Source organism: Sarcophilus harrisii, chromosome 3 (genome assembly GCF_902635505.1).
Source record: "Sarcophilus harrisii chromosome 3, mSarHar1.11, whole genome shotgun sequence".
Classification (NCBI taxonomy): domain Eukaryota; kingdom Metazoa; phylum Chordata; class Mammalia; order Dasyuromorphia; family Dasyuridae; genus Sarcophilus; species Sarcophilus harrisii.
The window spans coordinates 292,711,644-292,734,834 of NC_045428.1; the positions used below are offsets into that span (position 1 = coordinate 292,711,644).

Genomic DNA, 23,191 nt, shown 5'->3' on the forward strand with positions numbered 1-23,191 from the left:
ATTTTACAGATGAAGAAATTAAAGCAAAGAAGGTTAAGTGTCTTGCTCAGGATCATACCACTAGAAAATGTCTGAGGCAAGATCTGAACTCTGTTCTTCCTAATTCCAGGGCTAGCACTCTATCCACTGTGCCACCTAGCTGCTCCATGGTCCTGATATAAAAACATTAATTTTGATGAATATTTATATCATATTTATATTATACATATATGCTACAATTTTTTCAGTTATTCCCTTATGATTAGACGCATGGATTGTTTCTTTTTTTTTCTTTTGGCTATTATGAACATTGCCGTTAATAGATCTCTTTATTTCTTGTCAATAAAATAGGATATTAGAGTATAGTCCTAGTAGTAGGATCACTAGAATAAAAGTTATGAGCAGTTTTGTAGTTAGTTCTTTTTTGTATAATGCCATATCCCTTTCCAAAAGAGATTGAATCAGTAGTACTAGTGCTTGTAGTGCTTCTGATAGTGCAGTGATGTGTAATCAGAAAGCTATTGAACAAAGTTATCTCAGTACTTATGCTCCAAATGAACGCTGCATAATAAAATAAAATTCACAACCACACAAAATATACTCACCTAATAATCCACACAAGAAAAATCAAATGGAAAGATACCTATTGTCCAGACTGTGATAGACAGTGAATGGACACCTTTTGTGCAAATGAGCCCAAAATTGAAGAAAAATGAGTTAAGTTACATTTTCTATTGTGAGAGCAAAAAACTAGAAAGTTGGTAGTCACCTATTGTAGAACGTTTAATCAAATTCTGGCATATGAAAGTGATGGAATACTATTGTGAAACAATATTATAACACTAATCATCTCTGAAAGCAGCTACTCTGATCAATATGATTTACAACAATTCCAAAGGAAAATGCTATCTACTTCCAGAGAGAGGACTATTAATTCTAAATGATATCAAAACATATTTTATCACCTTCTTTTTTATTTTTTCCCCCTACAAAATGGCAAAAGTAGAAATATATATGTATATATTTCATGACTTCATATGTATAATGGCTATCTTATTTCTTGTCTTTTTTAATGCATGGGAGAGAGGATGGAGACAGGGAGAAAATTTGGAAGTGAAAATATTTTGTTTAGTCCTTTATTTGAAACAAATTTAATTGACTCAAATGGAAATTGAATTGAAATAGATATGGCTGCATTTTGTTCTAAAGTCAATATTTTATTTTTGTTTTTGTTTTTATTTGTTTGTTTGTTTTAATAATCAACAAACAAAAGACACCTAAGGATCTTAATTCCCTATTCCTTTCAAGTGCTTATATGAAGATTGGGTCTTCTGCAGCAAATTATCTAGAAAAGTTTGTCTGTACCTTTCTCATATTTTTTCAAGGACACCCTTAATTATAAACAAACCAGTTTCCTAAAGATTTTATGAAAGTAGGCAAATGGATCAACCAACCAAGCATGTATCCAGTTCTGTACCAGGTGCTAGGAATATAAATATAAAAATGATATTGTCCTTGCCCTCACTATATAAAAACATTCACAGACGAAAACAGGAAAATATAAATAAAAATGATATTTGTTGTTGTCATTCCAGTTTTCATTCGTGTCTAACTCTTCATGATTCCATTTGGGGTTTTCCTGGCAAAAATCCTAGAGTGACTTGGCCATTTCCTTCTTCAGTTCATTTTACAAATTAGGAAACTGAGGTGAACAAGGTTTAATTTTACCCATCTGTAATATCTGTATTATTGTATATCTGTATACAATCAATATTGTATCTGTATACATATCTGTATATCTGTACAGATATGTATATTGCATATCTGTAAGTATGGGAGGCCAGATTTTAACTCAGGAAGATAAGTCTTTTTGACTCCAGGCCTAATCCTCTATCCCCTTCATTATCTAGTTGCCCCTATATAAATGATAGATGAAGCTACACACAACATATGCATTTTGACAATCAGAGGCCTTTAAAATAAAGTATTTGAGGCAACCCTTGAGGTTTCCAAGAAGTTTAGGTGAGGAGACATAATTATAGGCAGCAATCAACAATTGGTGATTTCTTCTTAGTAATTTTTTGGAATATTACATCTGATATTTTTCATTCTTTTGGAATTAAGAATTTAAGAAAGCTTGAAAATCAATCTCTGTATAATTCTAAAATTGTATTACCTTCAGCACAGAATTATTTAGTCAAATTGAACTGTTTTTCTCAATATGTTCTTAAGTGGTATTCTTTATTTATATGATGCTTCCATTATAATCACAGATGAGGCTAAATTGTTACAGAAATGCTGAAACTATTTCTTTCTGAAGTTAAGAATTATATTTATCAAATCTTTTTTAACATATGTATCTCACCACTATTAAACTGTAAATTTATGTTGGAGGAGTGTCCCAAAGGATGGCTGCTTCCATTGGTTCTGGGGTTGAGTCTGTGGATCTGCACTCCTAACAAGATAGGAAGTGTTGGGGGTGAGGGGGAGTGGTGGGAAGTATCATAGTTATTACCTTACACAATTGTGAAGAAAATTTATATCTCTTTCATTGCTCCTTTAAATATTTTATTATATAAACTTTTTTTTTCTTTGTGCTTCACTTAAAATCATAGAGCATAGTTAGAGCTGAAAGAGACTTTTGAAATAATATAGTCTAACTTTCTATTTTGCGGATGCAGGAAGTATCCCAGAAAGATTAAATGAGTTGTCCTAAATCATATAATTTTAATTTTTAGAATTGGAGCAAGAAAATATATCTCACTACTATGGTTCAGTTTTCTTTCTACTCTAATTTGTGAATTCCTTTTAGCTTAAGTTTAACTATTTTTTTTAACCATGTAATCATTGAGACTGTTATGGTACAATGGAAAAAGCACTGAACTTGGGACCAGAGAATTGAGTTTGATTCCAGTTCTATTACTTATTGTGTGGTTTGGGGCAAATTATGTAAAATTTCAAGTTTTAATTCCTTTAGTGTAAAATGAGGGGATCAAACAGAATGAGCTTCTAAGCCTTTCAAGTTCTAACCATAATCAATTTAACATAAATATATTTTATGCTAATATATGTTATATATTATAATAGATATCAATAATACATTACATATCTCTATTTATATTATGTTATAGAAATATGTATTGCACAATATCAATATCATGCCATTAATATATTAATAATGTCTTTAATTCTCTAGAATTTTCTTCTAATGGTTGCTTTGAAAATTACTTTAAAATCCCTGCAGTTAAAAATCTATATCAGAAAAATTAGCCCGTCATATGAAAAGATGCTGCAAGTCATTATTAATCAGAGAAATGCAAATTAAGACAACTCTAAGATACCACTACACACCTGTCAGATTGGCTAAGATGACAGGAAAAAATAATGATGATTGTTGGAGGGGATGCGGGAAAACTGGGACATTGATGCATTGTTGGTGGAGTTGTGAATGAATCCAACCATTTTGGAGAGTAGTTTGGAACTATGCTCAAAAAGTTATCAAACTGTGCATACCCTTTGATCCAGCAGTGTTACTACTGGGCTTATATCCCAAAGAGATTATAAAGAAGGGAAAGGGACCTGTATGTGCACGAATGTTTGTGGCAGCCCTTTTTGTAGTGGCTAAAAACTGGAAACTGAATGAATGTCCATCAGTTGGAGAATGGCTGAATAAATTGTGGTATATGAATATTATGGAATATTACTGTTCTGTAAGAAATGACCAACAGGATGATTTCAGAAAGGCCTGGAGAGACTTACACGAACTGATGCTGAGTGAAATGAGCAGGACCAGGAGATCATTATATACTTCAACAACAATACTATATGATGACCAGTTCTGATGGACCAGGCCATCCTCAGCAACGAGATCAACCAAATCATTTCCAATGGAGCAGTAATGAACTGACCAGCTATGCCCAGAAAAAGAACTCTGGGAGATGACTAAAAACCATTACATTGAATTCCCAATCCCTATATTTATGCACACCTGCATTTTTTATTTCCTTCCCAAGCTAATTGTACAATATTTCAGAGTCTGATTCTTTTTGTACAGCAAAATAACGTTTTGGTCATGTATACTTATTGTGTATCTAATTTATATTTTAATATATTTAACATCTACTGGTCATCCTGCCATCTAGGGGAGGGGGTGGGGGGGTAAGAGGTAAAAAATTGGAACAAGAGGTTTGGCAATTGTTAATGCTGTAAAGTTACCCATGCATATATCCTGTAAATAAAAGGCTATTAAAAAAAAAAGAAAAGAAAAATTAGCCCTTTGCAATTATGATGCTCAAAAACAAAACCACAACACCAAAAACTATAGTTTCTCAAAAACATATATAGTTTCTTCATCTAAGACAAAGTCATAAGAAGTATAATCACTTTCTTATTTTAGTACTATTGAAACCTCTTACTCACTTTGAACACTAAAATTTTCCTTTCCAAAATTTTCATTACCATATATCTAGATGAGAACATACCACCCACATTATAGACCTTGGACAGGCATGACTCTGCAAAACCTGACAATGCAAAGACTTCCATAACTGGGGTGCTTCACATCATGGAAAATGGTTATCAGAAATAGCACATCTCTTCCTTATGAGTCACTTGTTAATCTGTGTAAATACAATAAAGTTCCAGAAAACCCCACTTTCAATATTTTCTCAAAACCAACTACTGATCCAGTAACTGGTACTCATTGAAATTGCAGCATGGATTATTCTGTGTTATTATTATGTGACTAGAGTTTTATTACTTAGGGTTTTTTTTTTCTTCTATTTGCTAGGAAGAGTAGGTGGAAGCTAGACCAATCTCAGAAGATTTCTACCTCTGACAATTACCCTTACTGCTTTTTGATCCACTTATAGGTAATTAGAGAAGGCTTTATAAGGAAGAACTAAGCACCTAGGTTATTATGAATTAAGATGAGAATTTTGACTATACAGAATCCTTCATTTTGTCCCCAAATTTTGGACAAGAAAAACAAAGGTTTAAACTCAAAATTTGAGGTCTTAACTTACTTTCTTTTCCGTTTTTAAATAATTATAACGATGTTCTGACTTTTACCTATATTTTTCTGAAGAAAGTGAGAAATAACATTTTTTTCCTTTTAAAACTCTCCGCTGACACAGGTCTCTTTAGGTGTCCATATAAGTCACTAAACTTCATTAGATTTTATTTGTCCAAGTATATCTGAACATGATTACCTTATTTTATCTTTATCAATTTTTAAACGGTAACTTGAAATTTTTAAATATAAAGAATTTAGGACAGACTTCCAACTCCATTCTGCTTGTCTGAGACCCTTCCTTCTGCTCTCTTTTGTGCATTTTTAAAAATGTTTCAATGATGTTCTCTATCCCAACCCCACTACTACCCTCCTTAGCTTTCAGTCATTAGTCAAACATTCAATTCAATTAACCATATTCATTTCAATCAAACTGATTGATTATCCTACTCCTTATTATGGTATTCTTATAAAATTCATTATTTCCAATTTGCTAATTATAAAAAATAAAATTACATTGCTCTGGTATGATCTAAATATACCTCCTCTTTTGGTTCAATTACTATGAAATTAACTACTATTGCTTTCCTGACATCTACATCATTTAGAGGAAGTTAAAACCTCAGGCCAAGTCCTAGGAAGATTTTAAAAAATCATCTTAAGTTCTTTGCCCTGGACAATGGTCACTGATTTCAATGATGCATGATACTTCATTAAATTGTTCCAGACAGAGAAATTAGACTTACTTTTGTATACACTCATCCACTTTTATAAAACAACACAAATCAGCATCACTCTCTGCTTATGATCTATGGCACATACAAATTTTAAAAGAAGCTTAACCCTCATAAGTGCCAATTTTGTGTGTTGTTGTTTCAGACTCTTTGGGAGCCCATTTGGATGTCTTTTTTTTCTGTCAAGATACTGGAGTGATTTGAGATTTCCTTCTTTAGCTCATTTTACAGATGAAGAAAGTGAGGCAAACAGAATTAAGTGACTTGTCCAGTGTCATCCAGCTAATAAGTATCAGAGGTCAGATTTCAATTCAGGTCTTTCTGACTCCATCCCTGGCTCTCTTTGCACTGGGCCTAACAATTTTGTATAATCTGTCATTAATATAAGGATTGTTTTTTTCTCCTAACATTGGCTTGCTAATTTTCTCCAGCTTGTGATCTCCCCAAGTCCATTTTTTTTTTTTTTTTTTTTTTTCCCCAAGTCCATTTTTACTGCCACTGTTTGGTTAGCTTAATTACAAGTGTTAAATTATCTAATTCAAAGCTTTCTGAATAAATTACCATTCATTCTGAATAATAATCATCATTATCAATAAATTATTATTCATTGTGGATAACAATTTTACCATAAGCTACATTTCTAATAAGGTCTCAGCTTCAATATCTATTCTTATGGCTCCTCAGCTCAGTGGTCCTATACCTCAGAATCAGTGATTCAGTAGAAAAATCTTTGACTTAAATGTTGAAGACCTGGTGCGATTCTGTTTGCTGTTTGCTAGTTACTTTGTTACCTTAGATTAATAACAACTCTTCTAGCTCTCAGTTTTCACTTTTTATTGTTTACAAAGTAAGATGATTAAACTAAATAATTTCTAAGGTCTTCTCTGTCTCTAAACCTATGAATGTATTGCTTTCCCTTTCTAGAAGTTCTGGATTGCCTTTTTTAAAAATTGCTTTTATTGCTGCATCATGTCATATGAGAAAATGGATAAACAAGTTTTCCCTACTCCCAACTGGAGTCTCTCTTATAACAAAGAACAAGAATTAAGAAAAATAATACGCAACAATGAACCAGTATGAAGTGCATAAAACATTCAGCTCTGATAGTCCCCTTCCTTTCTAATGAAAGAAGGAAGATAGTCTTCATTTTCTATTCTCTGGGACCATTAAGCGATTTTTTTTTTTTATTTACTCTGAGGCAGTTTCCTTTGAAAACTCTTTCCTTTATATTATTGGAGCCATTTTAGAAACTTTAAGGTCTACTTAATTTACAACAATTCATATAAATCTTCCCATCTTTAAATTTCTCATATTTGTCATTTCTTATAGCTCAATAATATTCTAATATATTCCTAGACCATAGTTTTTCCAGATATCCCCTAAGTCATGGACTACTTTATTTCTGGTTGAACTCGATTTTAAAAACCAGAATAACATAATAGTATTATATTTCCAAAATGTTTTTATTCTTCCACTCAGAATTTCTCTCTTCACTTGCAGAGATAAGAAAACTTGGAGTAAGATCTTTATCTTTTATACTCACAATTTAAAAGATCAATTTAAAATGCCTTTAAATATTTAAGTGGATTTCTTTACATCTGCCATCTTTTTATTGTCTAAAACAACTGGTAATAAGTCAGCTATTATTCATTTTTCTTATATCCTTGGCAAAGAGGAATAATGTTCATGATTAGCATTTTAATTTGAATTCCTAAGGAGTAGTTAACTTGCAAGACTTTGTTACAAAAATTTGATGCCAAGTATGATACCGAAGAATAGATGCCTTCTAACTATGTGGCTTTGGGCAAAATGCATAACCTCTTTTTTTTTTTTCAATTGTCTCATTCATAAAGTAGAAAAAACCAATATTTTATCTGTCTGAAGGCAAAGGACTTAACCTGGTGATTTTTAGAGATCTCTTTTAGTATCAAGAATTTTACAATTCTATTATGGAATTTGGCCAGTAAATAAATATTACATAAGCTGGCACTTTTAATGATTAGCATTGTGGAGTTTATTGTCTGATGACAAAGATAATATATTGGATTTATGCAATAGCATAAACTTAAATTCTGGATCTTTAAGTCCCCTTTCAGTGATCAGTTCCCAGAAATGCCCTCATCATTCACCCTGGAGTGATTTCTTCTTTCATGGGACTACTAGAGGAAATGGTTATATCTATGGATATAACATTTTTAAATTTCTGTTGCCTGCTACCATTAATGGTTTCTTATTTACTCAGAGGCCAGCTTCCTTTGAAAGCTCTTTTCTTTTACATGTTGTAGTCATATAAGGAACTGCATCTATATATAGGTTTACAAAGCAGATCAAAATGTTTCACCTGCTTTCTGGGAGTTGGTCATATTAACACTGAAAAATCAAACGCATCATTTGCTTACCCATCACAGCAGAACATGGGCATTCACACTGATGGGGTCAAGAATCTACAGAAATAGCTAACCATTACTTTGTCCATGTTCTGGCTGCCACAAAAAAATTGAATTAAACATAATCTCTTCTCTTCAAGTTAAATATGCAACTGCTTTTTTTGACTCAAAAACAATCTAAAAACATCAAGTGAATTCCAAAAGATTCAAATAAATTATGACAATTTCCAGATTATAAATACCTAAAGATCAGGAACTGTCTTTTGCTTCTTTTTGTATTCCCAACACTTCGCACAGTGTGAGGCACATAGTAAGTGCTTACTAAATGCTTATTGATTGATTTTTGTCTTCATGAAAAACAAATATCTGAATGGGTAAGTACGATTTTTCAATTTTCATCAAGACATTTTAAAAGTGGTGAGCCAGGATTACAGACTATTGATTATTGGTTTTTTTTTCCCCTCATTGATCTTTCCAATTACTATTCCTCTTTTTTTTTGTTTGTTTTCAGTCATTTCAATCATCTCCAACTTTTTATGACACCATTTGGGGTTTCCTTGGCAAAGACACTGGAGTGTTTTGCCATGTCCTTCTCCAGATTATTTTACAGATAAGGAAACTGAGGCAAAGTTTCATGTAAGTGTCTGAGGCCAAATTTGAACTCAGTAATATGAATCTTCCAAACTCCAGGGCTTGGACTCTATTCACCAAGTCATCTAGCTCAATTATTCCTTTTTTTCTTTTCTCAGATAAATCACCATTAGACAACAGCTGCTTCTTTTAAATAAAAATTCCACAGTTAGTCGTTTTCAATGAATAATTAGAAATATTTGAAATATAGTAATAAAGCACTATGAATTAAATGATAAGTGAAAGAAAAGAAGGTCTGGAGACATTCTCTTAGTTCTACTCATCAAACATGAAATTGAATTTACACAATTCAATTAATCTATGAACTATAGTGTGCTCATTTTTTAAACGAAAAATAATGCTTATCAACTTGCATATATACAATGAGGGATTGTTATGAATGTGACATATAATACCTTCCAAAGCATTACATAAAGACTAAAATTATATAAAATCATACAACACACTTTTTCTAAGTTCTCTAAGCTCTGAGATCTTATCTCAAATTACTAGTAAATTTTGGTTGAGATCTTAATCAGTGAAGCAAAATCCAGGAAATTCAAACTCTACATTAAAGCAAACTTTCTTTTGTAACAATGTACCAATGACATTTTCTGGACATTCTCACAATTTTTCAGTGCAAACATGTACTCTGACTCAAGTGCAGTGGCTAGGGAAGCTGTAATCTAAATTTCCTGGCACTTGAGTGTTTGAAATATCAACCTTAAAATTGCCTCAAAGGTCTAATGAAAAATGTGGACAAACCATTTTCCAAAAAAGCATAATCTATCCATAACCATATGATAAACATGTTCCAAGTCAATAATAAAAAGAAATGCAAATTTAAACAATACTAAGGTTTTACTGCACCCCCTTCAAAGTTATTAAAAAAAAAAAAAAGACAAACTATTAATGCTGTAAGTGCGATAAGAAAGACAAATATATGCTATTGGTAGAACAAATATATGCTATTGGTCCAACTAATCAGAATAATAATATGAGATTACTCAAGAAAAATGATCCAGCATCTTAGGCTCATATTTCTTTGTATGTAGCCAATGGAAAAGAAAGAAAGAAAGGAAGAGAGAGAGAGAGAGAGGAGAGAGGGAAGGAGGGAGGAAGGGAGGAAAGAAACAAAGAAAGAAGGTGAAAGGTAAAAAGACAGATAGAAAGAAAGAAAAAAGATAAAAAGAAAGAAAGAAGGAAGGAAGGAAGGAAGGAAGAAAAAAGAAGGAAGGAAGGAAGGAGAGAAAGAAAAATTGGATATTTGTCAATTGGAGAATGCCTTAAAAAATCTATGGAATATGAATTAAACAACAAGCATCATTACACTTACATGTAATATTAAAGTGAATGTAATTTTAAAAAATCATACAGTAGGAAATGGTGAAAATGACAAATTTAAAGGGTAGGTATACATGAAAATTGGTAAGCATTATTTTTCATTTTAAAATAAGATTACTATAGTACATAGATTAATTGAATTGTGTAAATTCAGTTTCATGTATGATGAGCAGAACTAAGAAAAGAGAATGTCTCCAAAGAAACATGTGGAATTAATTCAGTATAATCTAAAGGGAACCAGAAGAATAGCATACACAATGACTACAGCAAAATAAATGTAAAGATAACTAAAGGAAGCTGACTTCTAAGTAATTGAAAATAACAACAATGATACCAGTGAAAAGATAATCACAAATACATACACACACACACACACACACACACACACACACACACACACAATCCTTCCATCCTCTGAGAAGATAGGCACAGAATTATCAATGTTAGTCCACAGAATTTTATTAATTAAATAACTGTGCCTACTATGAGCCATGCACTGCTAAGAGCAGGGGATACAAAGAAAGACAAAATTTAGTCTTGCCTTTAGGGAGCTCATAGTGTAATGGGGAGAGAACCTGAAAAAAAAAAACTACATATAAACAATGTAAATATATAGGATATGTTGAAAATAATCAACAGAGGGAAGAAACTAGAATAAAGTAGGATTGGGAAAGGCTTCCAATAAAAGACTGGATTTTAGCTGGGATGTGAAGGAAACTAAAAAGCCAACAGGAAGAGATAAGGAAGAAAAGCATTCCATTCATGAAGGTTAGCCAATGAAAATACCAGGAGTTAGATATAGTATCTTGTTTAAGGAAGTCAATGTTATTGAATTACTTGAGAATGTAAGAAGGAGATATGTGGTGTAAGAAGTTTAGAAAATTGGGAGAGGAAGTTATAAAGGGTTTTGATGGTCAAATAGACAATTTTATATTTGATTATGGAGATGACAGGAAGCCAATGGAACTTCTTGAAAAGAAGACTGACATTATCTGCTTTAGGAAGATCACTTTGACAGCTTTGTGGAGGGTAGACTGGAGTAATAGGAAACCTGTGTCAGGAAGATGAATTGGCTAGCAATTGCAACAGTCTAAAAGTGAGGTGCCATGATCCTACATCCAAATAATGGCAGTTAGTGTCAGAGAAGAATTTTGTGAGAGACGCTACAAAAATAAATTCAACAGATAATAGATTGGATATGGAAGGTAATTGTTGCCCTGGACAATAATAGAGAAATTTGAAAAAGTGGAAGGTTTGGAGGAAAAGATAATGAATAAATTTGAATATGTTAAATTTAAGATGTCTACAGGAAATCCAGTTGGAGATGTCCAATAGGCAGTTAGAGATACAAGAATGAAGATCTGCAGAGAGGCCTGGAAAAATATATTTGAGAATCATTAGCAAAGAGATGATCATTGAATTCATAAGAGTTAATGAGATTACCAAGGGAAATAGAATTGATGAAGAAGAGAAAAGAGCTCAGAATAGAATTATAAAGGCAAAATGTTGTATACAGTGTCAGATATAGTCACTGCAGATATAATCACATCTATTGTTTTTGCTTAACAATATTCTTTGTAATAAGGAAAGGAACAATTTTGGGATGGGGAGGTGGGATGTAGGACAGGACATTTCCATATCTAGAAATGACTGTGACATAAAAACAAAAGGTAACAATAAGATTGATTCCAAACAAATAAGATAAATTAAGGAAAACTTTCGCTGAACATTTTGAATTTTTTCTTAACATTTATATTCTCTAAATCTCTAAACTTGAAGAGGTAGGGGAAAACTTCCAGGTACCATTTTTAGACTCTAAGATGAGTTATAAGGAACCAATATAAGGATGCCTTTTTTAGAACTCATAAAAATAATTAAATGATTGACTTATATGCTTTTAAGTGCAAAGTAAGTTAAATATCTAAAAAACAGTATGAAAGTCTTATCTGGAGACTACTGGTATTTAGTAAGGTATTCTTAAATTATCCATGAAATGATCCATGAACTATCAGAATTGTATTAGTATTTATTATATAGCCCATGGTTTCTTCAATATGACTCAAGCTTAGGTTTAAGATACATTGTGAAATCTATATTCATTTTTTTAAAAACACAGCACATGAGTCATGTTTCCCTTTTAGGAAAGCAGAGTCATGTTAATTGGTAAACAAAATCACAAAGCAAATAACAAGGAAACATACACACACAAAGACACACACACACACACACACACACACACACACGTGAGATACTTTCCCACAGACTACCACCATGCTACTTGTAAAAGAGGGGACTCATAGTCTGGACAATTAATACTCCCAGGGTTGCAGTTCAGTTGGAATACTTTCTAATAATACTCTTTGCTCTTTGGCTAAGCTTCTAATTCGGATCTACTTTAACTGTTTAGCTGATGGCTGCTACTTCTTCACTGAATTGTAGCTGTTTAGGTAATCTCTTCCTCTCAGGAAAGTACCTACAACTCTTGTATAATACCCCATAGTCTCATGTCTAATTTTTTTTAAGTCACACTGGTAGCCACATCGAGCTAGCAGAGATGTAGTCCTTTAGGTCAAGTCTGTCTTTTTGACTCTCTATTTCCAGACCCAGTAGTATTTGGGTTTTGTTAAACAAATTTCTTTCAATTAACCTTCTTGTCCCTAGGAACTAGCACTTACATTATACAAGATTATTTTGGAACTTTATTTAATCCTCCAAGGGCAGAGCTGATGTGGTGACTTTGGTTCTCCATCTCTTCCCTCCTTCCTCCCATCTCCTTTTTTAAATCCAGCTCTGAGAATAGTTCCTGGTATGTAATAAGCATAGTATGTTATCCTGCTGATAAGCTGCTGTAATCTCTTTGCTAATATTTTCTTTAAAATTTTTGCATCAATATTCATTAGGAGATTGGTCTTTTATTTTATTTCTCTGTTTTGGCTCTTCCTGGTTTAGGTATCAGTACCATTTTTGTTTGATAGAAGAAATTTGGCAAGACTCCTTCTTTATCTATTTCTTTAATTGTTTGGTAGAATTCACTTGTGAATCCATCTGACCCTGGAAATTTTTCTTAAGTAGTTCATTAATAGATTGTGTGTGTGTATATATATATATATATATATATATATATATATATACATATAGATATATAGAGATATATAGATATAGATGAGGGAAGAAGATAGAATATCTGGAACTCAAAAATTTAAAAAAAAAGAATGCTAATAATTATCATTGCATTTAATTGGGGAAAAAAGAAAAAATAATCAAATGAAAAACTCTGAATACCTAGGTAAAAGAAATTTTGATTTCTTAGGTGTACAAGCAGAGAATGGACAAACATATTAGAATATTATATACTATAATATTATTTTAGACGGGATTTCCAGTGGGAAGTTAAACATTTAATCCTATTCTAAGTCTGTAACTTTAAGAAAGTAAAGGAGAGGCAGCTAGGTAGTACAGTGGATAGAGCACCAGCCCTGAAGTCAGGAGGACCTGAGTTCAAATTTGGTCTCAGACACTTAACACTTCATAGCTGTGTGACCCTGGGCAAAGTCACTTAACCCCAATTGTCTCAACAAAATAAAACAAAACAAAACGTAAACTGTCAGATAATGAGGATAAAAGGTAAATCAGATCCCACTGATCCACTAAATATTCTCATCTAAATTCTCCTATTTGGTTCAACATATGGTAGTCATTTAACTACTGCTTTTGCCACTAAACCTCTCTCCCCTAATGATTTTAAATTTTACTTTTTTATTTTGATCCATGAGAGATGCATTTTGTGCTACAGTGAACTTTTAAGTTACTATACAAGAAAAATTAAATAAATAATTAAATATTAAATAAATTAAGCAAATAAGCTTTTATTTTCAGAGATTACAGAAAAGTTTTTTTTTTTTTTTTTCAAATGAAGGAAACATTAAAACTAACCCTTCTCATCGAAACATTTTGTGGCCAGTCTTCATTTACTGAATGTGTTAGTTCTAAGTGCTTACTTCCAAAAAAGGAAGGAAGTTTAACTACAAAGTGTACAGTTTTCTATTTTAAGTTATACTTAACAGTTATTTCTCAATAGAATTTTTCCAAATGAAGCAGAAAGGATTATGCCTAAGAAAAGAGAAAGTTTAGGATAAGGTTAAGAAATTACAAAGTAATTCAAAAGAGCTATAAAAACTATTCATCTAAAATAGAGGCTGTTGACTGTGACACTGTAATAATTTTATCTTTATTCTTTTAGTCCATCCTATTAATTCAAGTTTGTTAAAACATTAGTTGGTCAGGAGACAGCCACATTGGTGGAAAGTTAAACAAGCCATTAGAAATAGGCTGTTCTCAGATGCATTCAAACATCAACTTTTTTTTTGTGGGTTGTTTAGGATGTTTAAGTTATAAACTCAGAAATGTGTCACTAATTATTCAAATATTACATATTTGTGGAAGATAGATAGGTATACCTTAATTTTATTTAGTGAAACCTACCAATGTAAAATTTGAAATGTTTTCCCCCGAAATCCTTAATGTTTATATATGTATATATAGTGGATCTGGACTACTCTCTTTGTATGTTGTGATGAATGAATTAAAGAAATATGACTTTAAAAATAATAATGAAAGAATAATATCTTGGATAGCCAAGCACTATTTATTTATGCTACACTTTAACTAACATTCTGAATTTCATGCTCCTCACCAAGAAAGCAACATTAAGGAAACATAATTTTAAAAAATAATAATGAAAGAGTAGAAAACAAAAAAACAGAAATAGATATAGACTCAACTAGAAGTGTGGAATGATTGCAATTTACAAGAATGTAGAGATAAATGCCCCCAGATAAATGACAGGTCCTTAAAAAAGAACTAGGATCTGTACTTGAATCTGAACCCAGATCCTGGCAAAATGTAAGAACCGTCTCAAAGGATTCATGCTTGGGCAGTGTGGGAACCTAAAGCATTAATGACTTCAATAAATGAGGTCTGGTAGACTAGTCTTTGGAAAGTAAAAGATTAAAAAAAGTAAGACTGAATGAAATAACATGATGTATCATTTGTGTATATCTATTTCTTAATCACTATCAAAAAGCAACAATGTTGCTTTCTTGGGGATGGGTGTGAAATTCACTGTTATTATAAATTGTACCACAAATAAATTATACCTGGGTAGCCAAAATATTATATTGTTGTTCTTGTTCAGTTTTTTTAATGACCCCATTTGGGGTTTTCTTGGCAAAGATATTAGAATGGTTTGTCTTTTCCTTCTCCAGCTCATTTTACAGATAAGAAAACTGAGGCAAACTAGGTTAAGTGACTTACACAGGGTCACACAGCTAGGGTCAGGCTAAGTCTGAACTCAGGAAAATGAATCACCTTGACATCAGGTCAAGCACTCTATCCATTGTACCACATAGCTGCCCCTATATATAATTTCTATTATGCTGTCTTTTTTCCTTCTGATTTTCTGAGCATTGATTCTTTGTGTCTCCTTCTTCTTCACTGTGAGTATTCCCTCATTACCCCCATTATACCTATTTGTTTTAACTACTCTCATAATTCTAATTATTGCTGTCCTTTTTGGGGATTATTCACCAATCCCCAGGCCTGATTTGTGCTCTTATTTGTGCTATAAGTTTGTATTCACTATTATTGATAAGACACGTTATACCATTCTACCATTACAATTTCAATATTTCTCAAATGAAACTCTTCATTTTGCCCACCACATAGGCTCTCTTTTCCAACTACCTGAATTTTCTTTGTGATATCAATCATTCCAGTGTCCCAAGACTGATCTTCTAGCTCTTTCATCTGTAGTCAATCTTTATTTTATTCTTCCAAATTTCAACCTCTCTTCTCCATTCCCAATGCTGCCATGGCTATATCAAGTGCAACAGCAAAAATACTTCACTGGTCTCTGTGACTGCAGTCTTTAGCTCATGTAGCTCAGTGACTAGCTCCACAGCACCAAAGTCTATGGTAGCCAGACCTGCTTTTCTCTGCCTGATTCATTCCTTGTTCTTTTTATCCTTTTAATTTACCTTTAATGTATACATAGACAAGTTATTGATAATTATAAACTTAGTAGTTCTCAACAAAACAAGTGACAAAAATCTTATCCTAACTTACTGTTCTTTAACAAAACAAAAACCAAAAGAATTAACAAATAATAAGTTTTTGTTTCCTGGCTTATTTGAAATAAATCTAATTTTGATCTTGTTTTCCTTTTTTTTTCTTTTTTCTCTTTAATGATAGTAATGTGTACACAATTCTAATTCTACTGATTTCACTATCATGTAGATCACTTCATATTTTCTTATGTATTCATCATTATATGTTATATATCATTATTAAATATTATCATAAATTATATTTCATGTTATCATGATTACTTATTTTATAGTCACAATATTCTATTAATATACAAAACTTTATCCATTTTCCATATTACAGCTAAAGCAGCTATCAATATTTTTGTATAGATTGATCTTTCTTTTCCCTTTTTAAAGTAATTTTGGAAAAAAAGTCCTAGAAATAGAATAATTACGTCAAAAGGCATAATTTGTTTTTTGACCCTTGTTGCAAACTGAGATGTTTCTCTCTAAAAGGTTTATGCCTAGCTATAGTTACACCAACGATGTATTAGAATGCCCCTTTTCCCAGAGATACATTAATAGCATCATCTCTGCAACTTAAAGTCTGAGAGAGGTTAAGTAACTTGCTCCAGATCACAAAATCAATATGTCTCAAATCTATCCTGACTTTGAAGCCCACCATCCATTATACTATACTGCCTCCCAAAATCTTCCCTGTCTTTTTCTAATCAAGCCCATTAGTTTTGTTTCCAATGATTTTTTTCCTACTCATTTGGTTAATAAAAGTGTCATTTCTCTGCATAGTTGAGGCAAATATTTTATTCTTTTACTTTAATTTGTGCTACCATATTTAAAATATGATTTGGAATGCTGGTTCTGTCAAAGTTAATGGTGGTGTATAGTTTAAGATATAAATTCAAACTCCATTTTTTTTCTGTCTTTTTAAAAGCTAAAGCCAAGAACCCAACTCAAGTGTGTGATCAGCTTGACTTCAATCATTTTTAAAGTAGATTCAATTAACCAAGGAGTACCCAAGATTCATTTTGATAAGGAACTATTGGAGGGATGGGTGGAAATAATGTAGCATTTGTTGTCACACGATTCAAGTTTGAACCCTGCATCTTCCATTTTATAGATCCCTCCCAACTCTAGCTATTTGAGCCTGTGATTAATGTCAGAACAAAAACCTGAACCTGATCAATTTTATTAACAAGAAATTAAAATTCTCTCAGGGAAATATTACAGAAAGGCCAGTCTTTGCTACCCTTTATATCAATATAGATTATTTAAATAACAATTCATAGTATATATGCTATTAATTGCAGATAATTGTAGTATAGTAGGTAAAGCACTGGGAAGGCTTGAAATCAGTGTCTCTCTGTAAAATAAGCTAGAAAAGGAAATGGCTAAGTACTCCAGTATCTTTGCCAACAAAATCTCCCAAAAAAGGATCACAAAGAGTAGGACACAACTGAAAATCACTGAACAAATCATTTCAAGCCTTTTTTTTTTTTTTTTTGCTTTTATGTATTTTCTTAATGAACTAGCATAGAGATAGTAGTTCAATTAGTATCAAATTGGGTTCCAATTTTCTAATTTTTTAACATATCCTAATAATAATGATGATAGTAATTTACATTTATATAGAACTTTGAAGTTTTTAACATTTTCCATATATTTATCTTACCTGAGCCTTTCCCAATCTCCCTTCACTTTGCTGATTATCTCCTATATATCATATATATGCGTATATATATATATATATATATATATATATATATATTATAGATAGCTTACTTGCACATAACTATGTTTGCATGTTGTTTCCTCATTAGACTGTGAGCTTATTGGGGTTAAAAACAATCTTTTACGTTTCTTAGAATCCTTAGTGTTTGGCACAATATACTGCTTAACAAATGTTTATTGATTGACTGACAATAACTTTGTAAATAACAGGAGCTATCAATCTAGCTCCATTATTTACAAAGTTATTGTCAGTCAATCTCATCCTATTTATACTTCCACTTCCATTTATACAATTCTTTTAACACAGGAGTTTTTCACCTCTTATGTCATTGATTCAATTCTGGTGAAGCATGTGGACTCTTTCTCAGAATAATGATTTTAAATACAACAAATAAATAAATAATTTTTTTTTAATATTACCAAATAAATTAATTATATTGAGATAAGTATGTATTTTTTTCCTACCCAAATTCAAAGACCCTAGGGATTTCAGGTTAAGAATTTCTACTCCAAAGCTTAATAAATAATCTTCAAGAGTTACTATAACCAAAATATGCATTAGCCCACAGTCAGTCAAGGGATATATCTATACAAATTGATCCTCAATTTGGTCTTCAGACCTTTAAAGGATAAACCACTGTCAGATTCATTCTCCTACGTCCACCAGCTTTTTACATGTCAAGCTTGCCCTGTAATTAGCATACTCTTCAAAAAGCGAGGTCACTTCTCTCTCTCAGACTGAGAAGAATTACAGGACTAGTGACACAGTGAATATTTTTGCATTTCACCCTCTTTTCTTGCTACTTGACTGACCTCTAGTGGAACATGAAAATTAAGACAAAAAGACAGAAAAAAATAAATAAAAGGGTCTGCTAGGATTACCCATACTTTAGATAAGCCCTTCTCAAAATTACTGACTTATAAATGGCAATAATGAATTTAATTGAAATATGGAACTATAGTCTTAACACTAAGGAGAAATTAGCGAAAATAATTTATGATTAACACCTTCAAGGCTATGTTCACAAACTTAGATGTTTAAAACTAGATAAATTAAAATGTTAAAAATATGGGAAATATAATAAACTACTTAGGACTATTTTCTTTCAAGACACTCTATTGAAAACTCAATTCTATTGCTTGCTACATTGCTTGAGATAACAAAATTTCTCCCACTAACCCTGGTTATAAGCAACTAACATGATCTGTATCAAAGTCATTGGCTCAAAGGCAATGATAGTTCAGTAGTGGTGATAGTATTCTTGAAACAATCTAATTCCACAATAATTTGTTTATTTCATATTTCATTCGTTCATTCTTACAAAATTCTACTATAGTACCAAATGATCTCCATTATCAAGGTCTCAGGGACTTAAAGAAAAACCCACTTATTCCAATAAATGTGCATTAAAAGGACAGTCCCAGAATTATCTTGAGCACTAAACAGCAACCCAAATTCTCCTACAATCCACACTTTTTTCTAAAATTTATGTCAAGTTTCTGGAAGGCCCATTATCTTATAACATATACCAAAATCTACCATATTAAGCAACTGTATATGTTTTTATTTAGTATTAATAATAATTAGAGAAACATGGCATAGGCAACAGAAAGCTGACTTCAAAGCTTGCTTCTCAAGCAAAAAAGGGTTCAGAGTGGAAAAGTAAACCCTGCTCTAGGCAACTCTATAAAACTATTAAGTTGAGGAGAAGGTGCTGATCTATATAGATAGAGGGAGTTTCCTTATCCTGGAGTTCCCTATATTAATGGAACCACAGGTCTAGTTCCTTTCCACAAAAACAATGCTAATACATGGAATTTATATCATGTTATAAAGTTTGTAAAGGTCTTATTAGTTTTCTTTAATAGCTCTAAAATAAGAGTCAAATCAGCACTTTCTATGCTGTGTGTCTTTCTGTGTGTCAGGCACTATGCAAAGTATTGTGGTTGCAAAATTTTTTTTAAAAGGCAAAAGATAGATCTTGTTCTCAAGGAATCCACAGTCTAATGGGAGAAACAATATCCAAACAACTATGTACAGATAATCTATAGACTAGATACATTGGAAATAATAAATAGAGGGAAAACACTATTATTTATAGGTGGGATTTTAGCTGGGACTTGAAGAAAGTTCAGTAAACCAAGAGACAGAGATGAGGAGGCAGAGCATTCCAGACATGAGAGACAACTAGGGGGAAAATGTATTATAGAATAGGAAAATAAAGTCTCTTGTGCAAGCAAAGGTAAGGAGCCCAGAGTATAGTAGGAAGGAATATGGTAGAAGAAAAAAGGTACATTTTATTGGCATTTCTCTTTTAGTATCTCTGTGTTTTAGTATTATTTAGTATTTCTATTATTTAGAGATAATAGACACATTGAAATTAGAGATTAAGGTTTATAAATTTTTCTAAAATAAATTTTCTAAACCATGGTGGATTTTTTTACCTTAATGTGAAATTTATGGGGGGGAATAATAAGACAATGTCTTATTTGCAATGTATTTGTTTTCCTTACTCAGTGTTGCTTCTACAACTTTTTGGTCATAGAACACTGGGCAAATCATTTAATCTATCTGAGTCTCAGTTCCTTATCTATAAAATAAGGATAATAATACTTGCAGTTCTTCACAGGAAAGTTGTGACAAAAGCATTTCATAAACCTGAAAGTGCTTTAGAAACATTTTTAAAATGTGATTTTCTTTTTCAAAATTATTTTCTTATGAATGTTATCATCAAAAATATTTCAATTAAGAAAAAGAGGATTACACATAAAATCTCAAGCTTCTCTGATGTGCAATTTGGATTTTAAGGTGTATATTATATTTAACAGAGTGGCAACAAATAACCCTGTTTGCATCTTCATTTTATTTGTTTCTACATATTTTTATTGACGCTTTTTCCCTCCTTTTTTTCATCTCTAACACTACTCACACTAACTCATCCTTATTCCCCCAAAACCTGAGTTTTTCATTGAATGATTATTAATGAAACTTAACAAAGTATTCTGTCAGAAGCATCAAGTCACAGAAATAACTTCAAAAGTTATGCAGCCTGATGTCAAAATAAGTTTAAACTGATGAATTATTTCAACCTTAAGGACTGTTACGTGTTACTATGAATATTGCTATTCTTTGTTTAAAAAAAAAAAAACACTTAAAAGTCAGAGTATAAAGTAAAGGAAACCCCTCTGTTCAAAATGCTTACTAAGACAGGTATTCAGGCATATTGTTAACATCAACTATTTTGTATTTTTACCGTCAAGCTTTTAAATTATCCCACGACACAAAGGGATGTCTCAAGAGAGTAGAGAAGACTTCACACTTAACACTTGGGGAAATGCATTTTAATCATATATGATTATTAAATGTAGTTCTCTTGTGCCCACTTCTTTCTACTCAAAGCGAAACCTCAAAATCACCTCCTACAGTAACTCCTACCAACCCTTTACAGTGAAACCAGGACTCCTGAAGAGTAACTTCTTGCCCCTCAGAACTCCCACAGAAACCCACAGGTTGAAGAGTATCTCCTCCAACCCACAATTCTCAGTGATGAATACACATCTCCACCACAGATAAGATGCCATAGTTGTTCAATCATATGAAACAACCATATAGTCTGTGCATGTAAAACAGTCATTTGTTTCCAATTCCTATTAAACCAGGAGACAAAAGTTGTTCAGACTATTTTAGAAAAAAATGAAAAGGCTTAAAGAAAGCAGGAAAGGAACCCCCATCTACATACGTAAGCATGTGTTTGTATATATATATATATATACATTTTTTTTTAAAAAGTGGCACAGTACGCAAATGAATTTTAGTTTAACAGTCCATAAGTTTAGTTTAGCAGTCCTTAAGATCAAGACTTACTAATTATTCTCTAAATATCCATTCAAAGACAATTTAGACTTACCAACTACTAGGAAGCTAATCAGAAGAGTCAGCAGCATCAAATCAAAAGACTTCCAAAAGGAGTTCATTTCCATACTTTTGCCCTTTCACTCTGTACTCTCTCGCCAGTCAGCTAGCAACAGAATTGTAGACATGGTGAGTCTGTCTAACATGACCCCCTCTTCTCCTTGCTGGTAGTTCCCAGCCCATGAGTTCTACACCCTTTCTCCAACCAGCCTCTTCCTTCAGCAATATGTGTTTCTGACTGATTAGTAACTTGAGGCGAGTTGTTCTCTAAGACTTGACACAGCAACAGATTTCCTGTAAGAAATGCTGAGATGAAAAAAAAAAAACCAAGGAAGCTGATTGACAAGGTTATCTGCATGCTCATTGGTTCTCCATGAGGTTCTGTTGTGAACAGATTAACTTTTCAGTAGGGTACTCAAATGAAGTCAAACCGAATTACTCTGACTTAGGTTTGACAGTAAAACAGGATATTTATTTATACCTGACAGTTGTCATCGGATTATCCCCAGCAGGGTAACTATTAGAAGTTTTTTAAAGTCTGAAAAGTTCCATGATTTTAATGACAAAATTCAAATAAGGATTTTTTTTCCTGATAACTCTTTTTTCCTATGCAAAATAAATAAATTCCTCAGTGGGGATTTTCACCTGTGACTAAAAACATTGTTGTCATTCCCTAGCCATACATCAGTTATTTTTTAAATTTTAAGATGACAATGACAAGGAGAAATCTTATTTTAGTTCTTCATAAACATCCCAACTTGTCAGGGTACCATCTTTCTAATATATTCAGTAAATTTTACATTTAAATTCTGTCCAGTGAAAGATTATATCATACATAGAAAGGTAAATAATGAACTTCTATTATATTGGAAATCTTTGACACCCCCTCTCCCCCAGTAAAGAACTCTCCACTAAGGCAAAGAAAAAAATTATTCCCAGAAAAGAGAACAACAACAAAAAAAGCAAAACAAAAACAAAACAATAAAAAAACTTGCATTTTTGCTTTTGAAATTAATCTTGTTTTATTTTCTAAACATTTTTTCAATATTCCTCTTTCTTCATCTCCTTATCATACTTTCCCTTTGCACATTCATGTATAGTAAGTGAGAAAGTGAACTCCTTGAGAGTAAGAACTGATAGGTCTATATTAATATCTAATAAGATATTTTACACAGAATTAAATAATTTTACAAGAAAAAAATGACACTTCCCAATATGTATATAATACCAAGCATCTAATATGTAAATTTTATTAGGCAATAAATGTTAATAGTTACTATTATTATGTATTATAAATATCACATATTATAGTAAGTTCTATAGTAAGTTCAAGTGTTATATATTATAATATGTGAAAT

The 23,191-nt window shown here is 32.0% G+C and overlaps 1 protein-coding gene across 2 annotated transcripts in view; it reads right to left on the reverse strand.

Annotated features, from left to right (window-relative positions):
* The window catches only part of LOC100934611 (cell surface glycoprotein CD200 receptor 1), a 35,011-nt gene extending 12,878 nt beyond the window's left edge, over positions 1-22,133 (reverse strand). The window contains exon 1 of one of the 2 annotated variants that reach the window (XM_031959664.1): positions 21,829-22,133. In XM_031959664.1, the coding sequence (XP_031815524.1) occupies positions 21,829-21,901 (73 nt within the window). In that variant the 5' untranslated portion in view covers positions 21,902-22,133. The remainder of the gene's footprint in view (positions 1-21,828) is intronic. The other variant, XM_012547024.3, reaches the window with a different exon arrangement.
* Between the last annotated feature and the right edge of the window lie 1,058 nt (positions 22,134-23,191).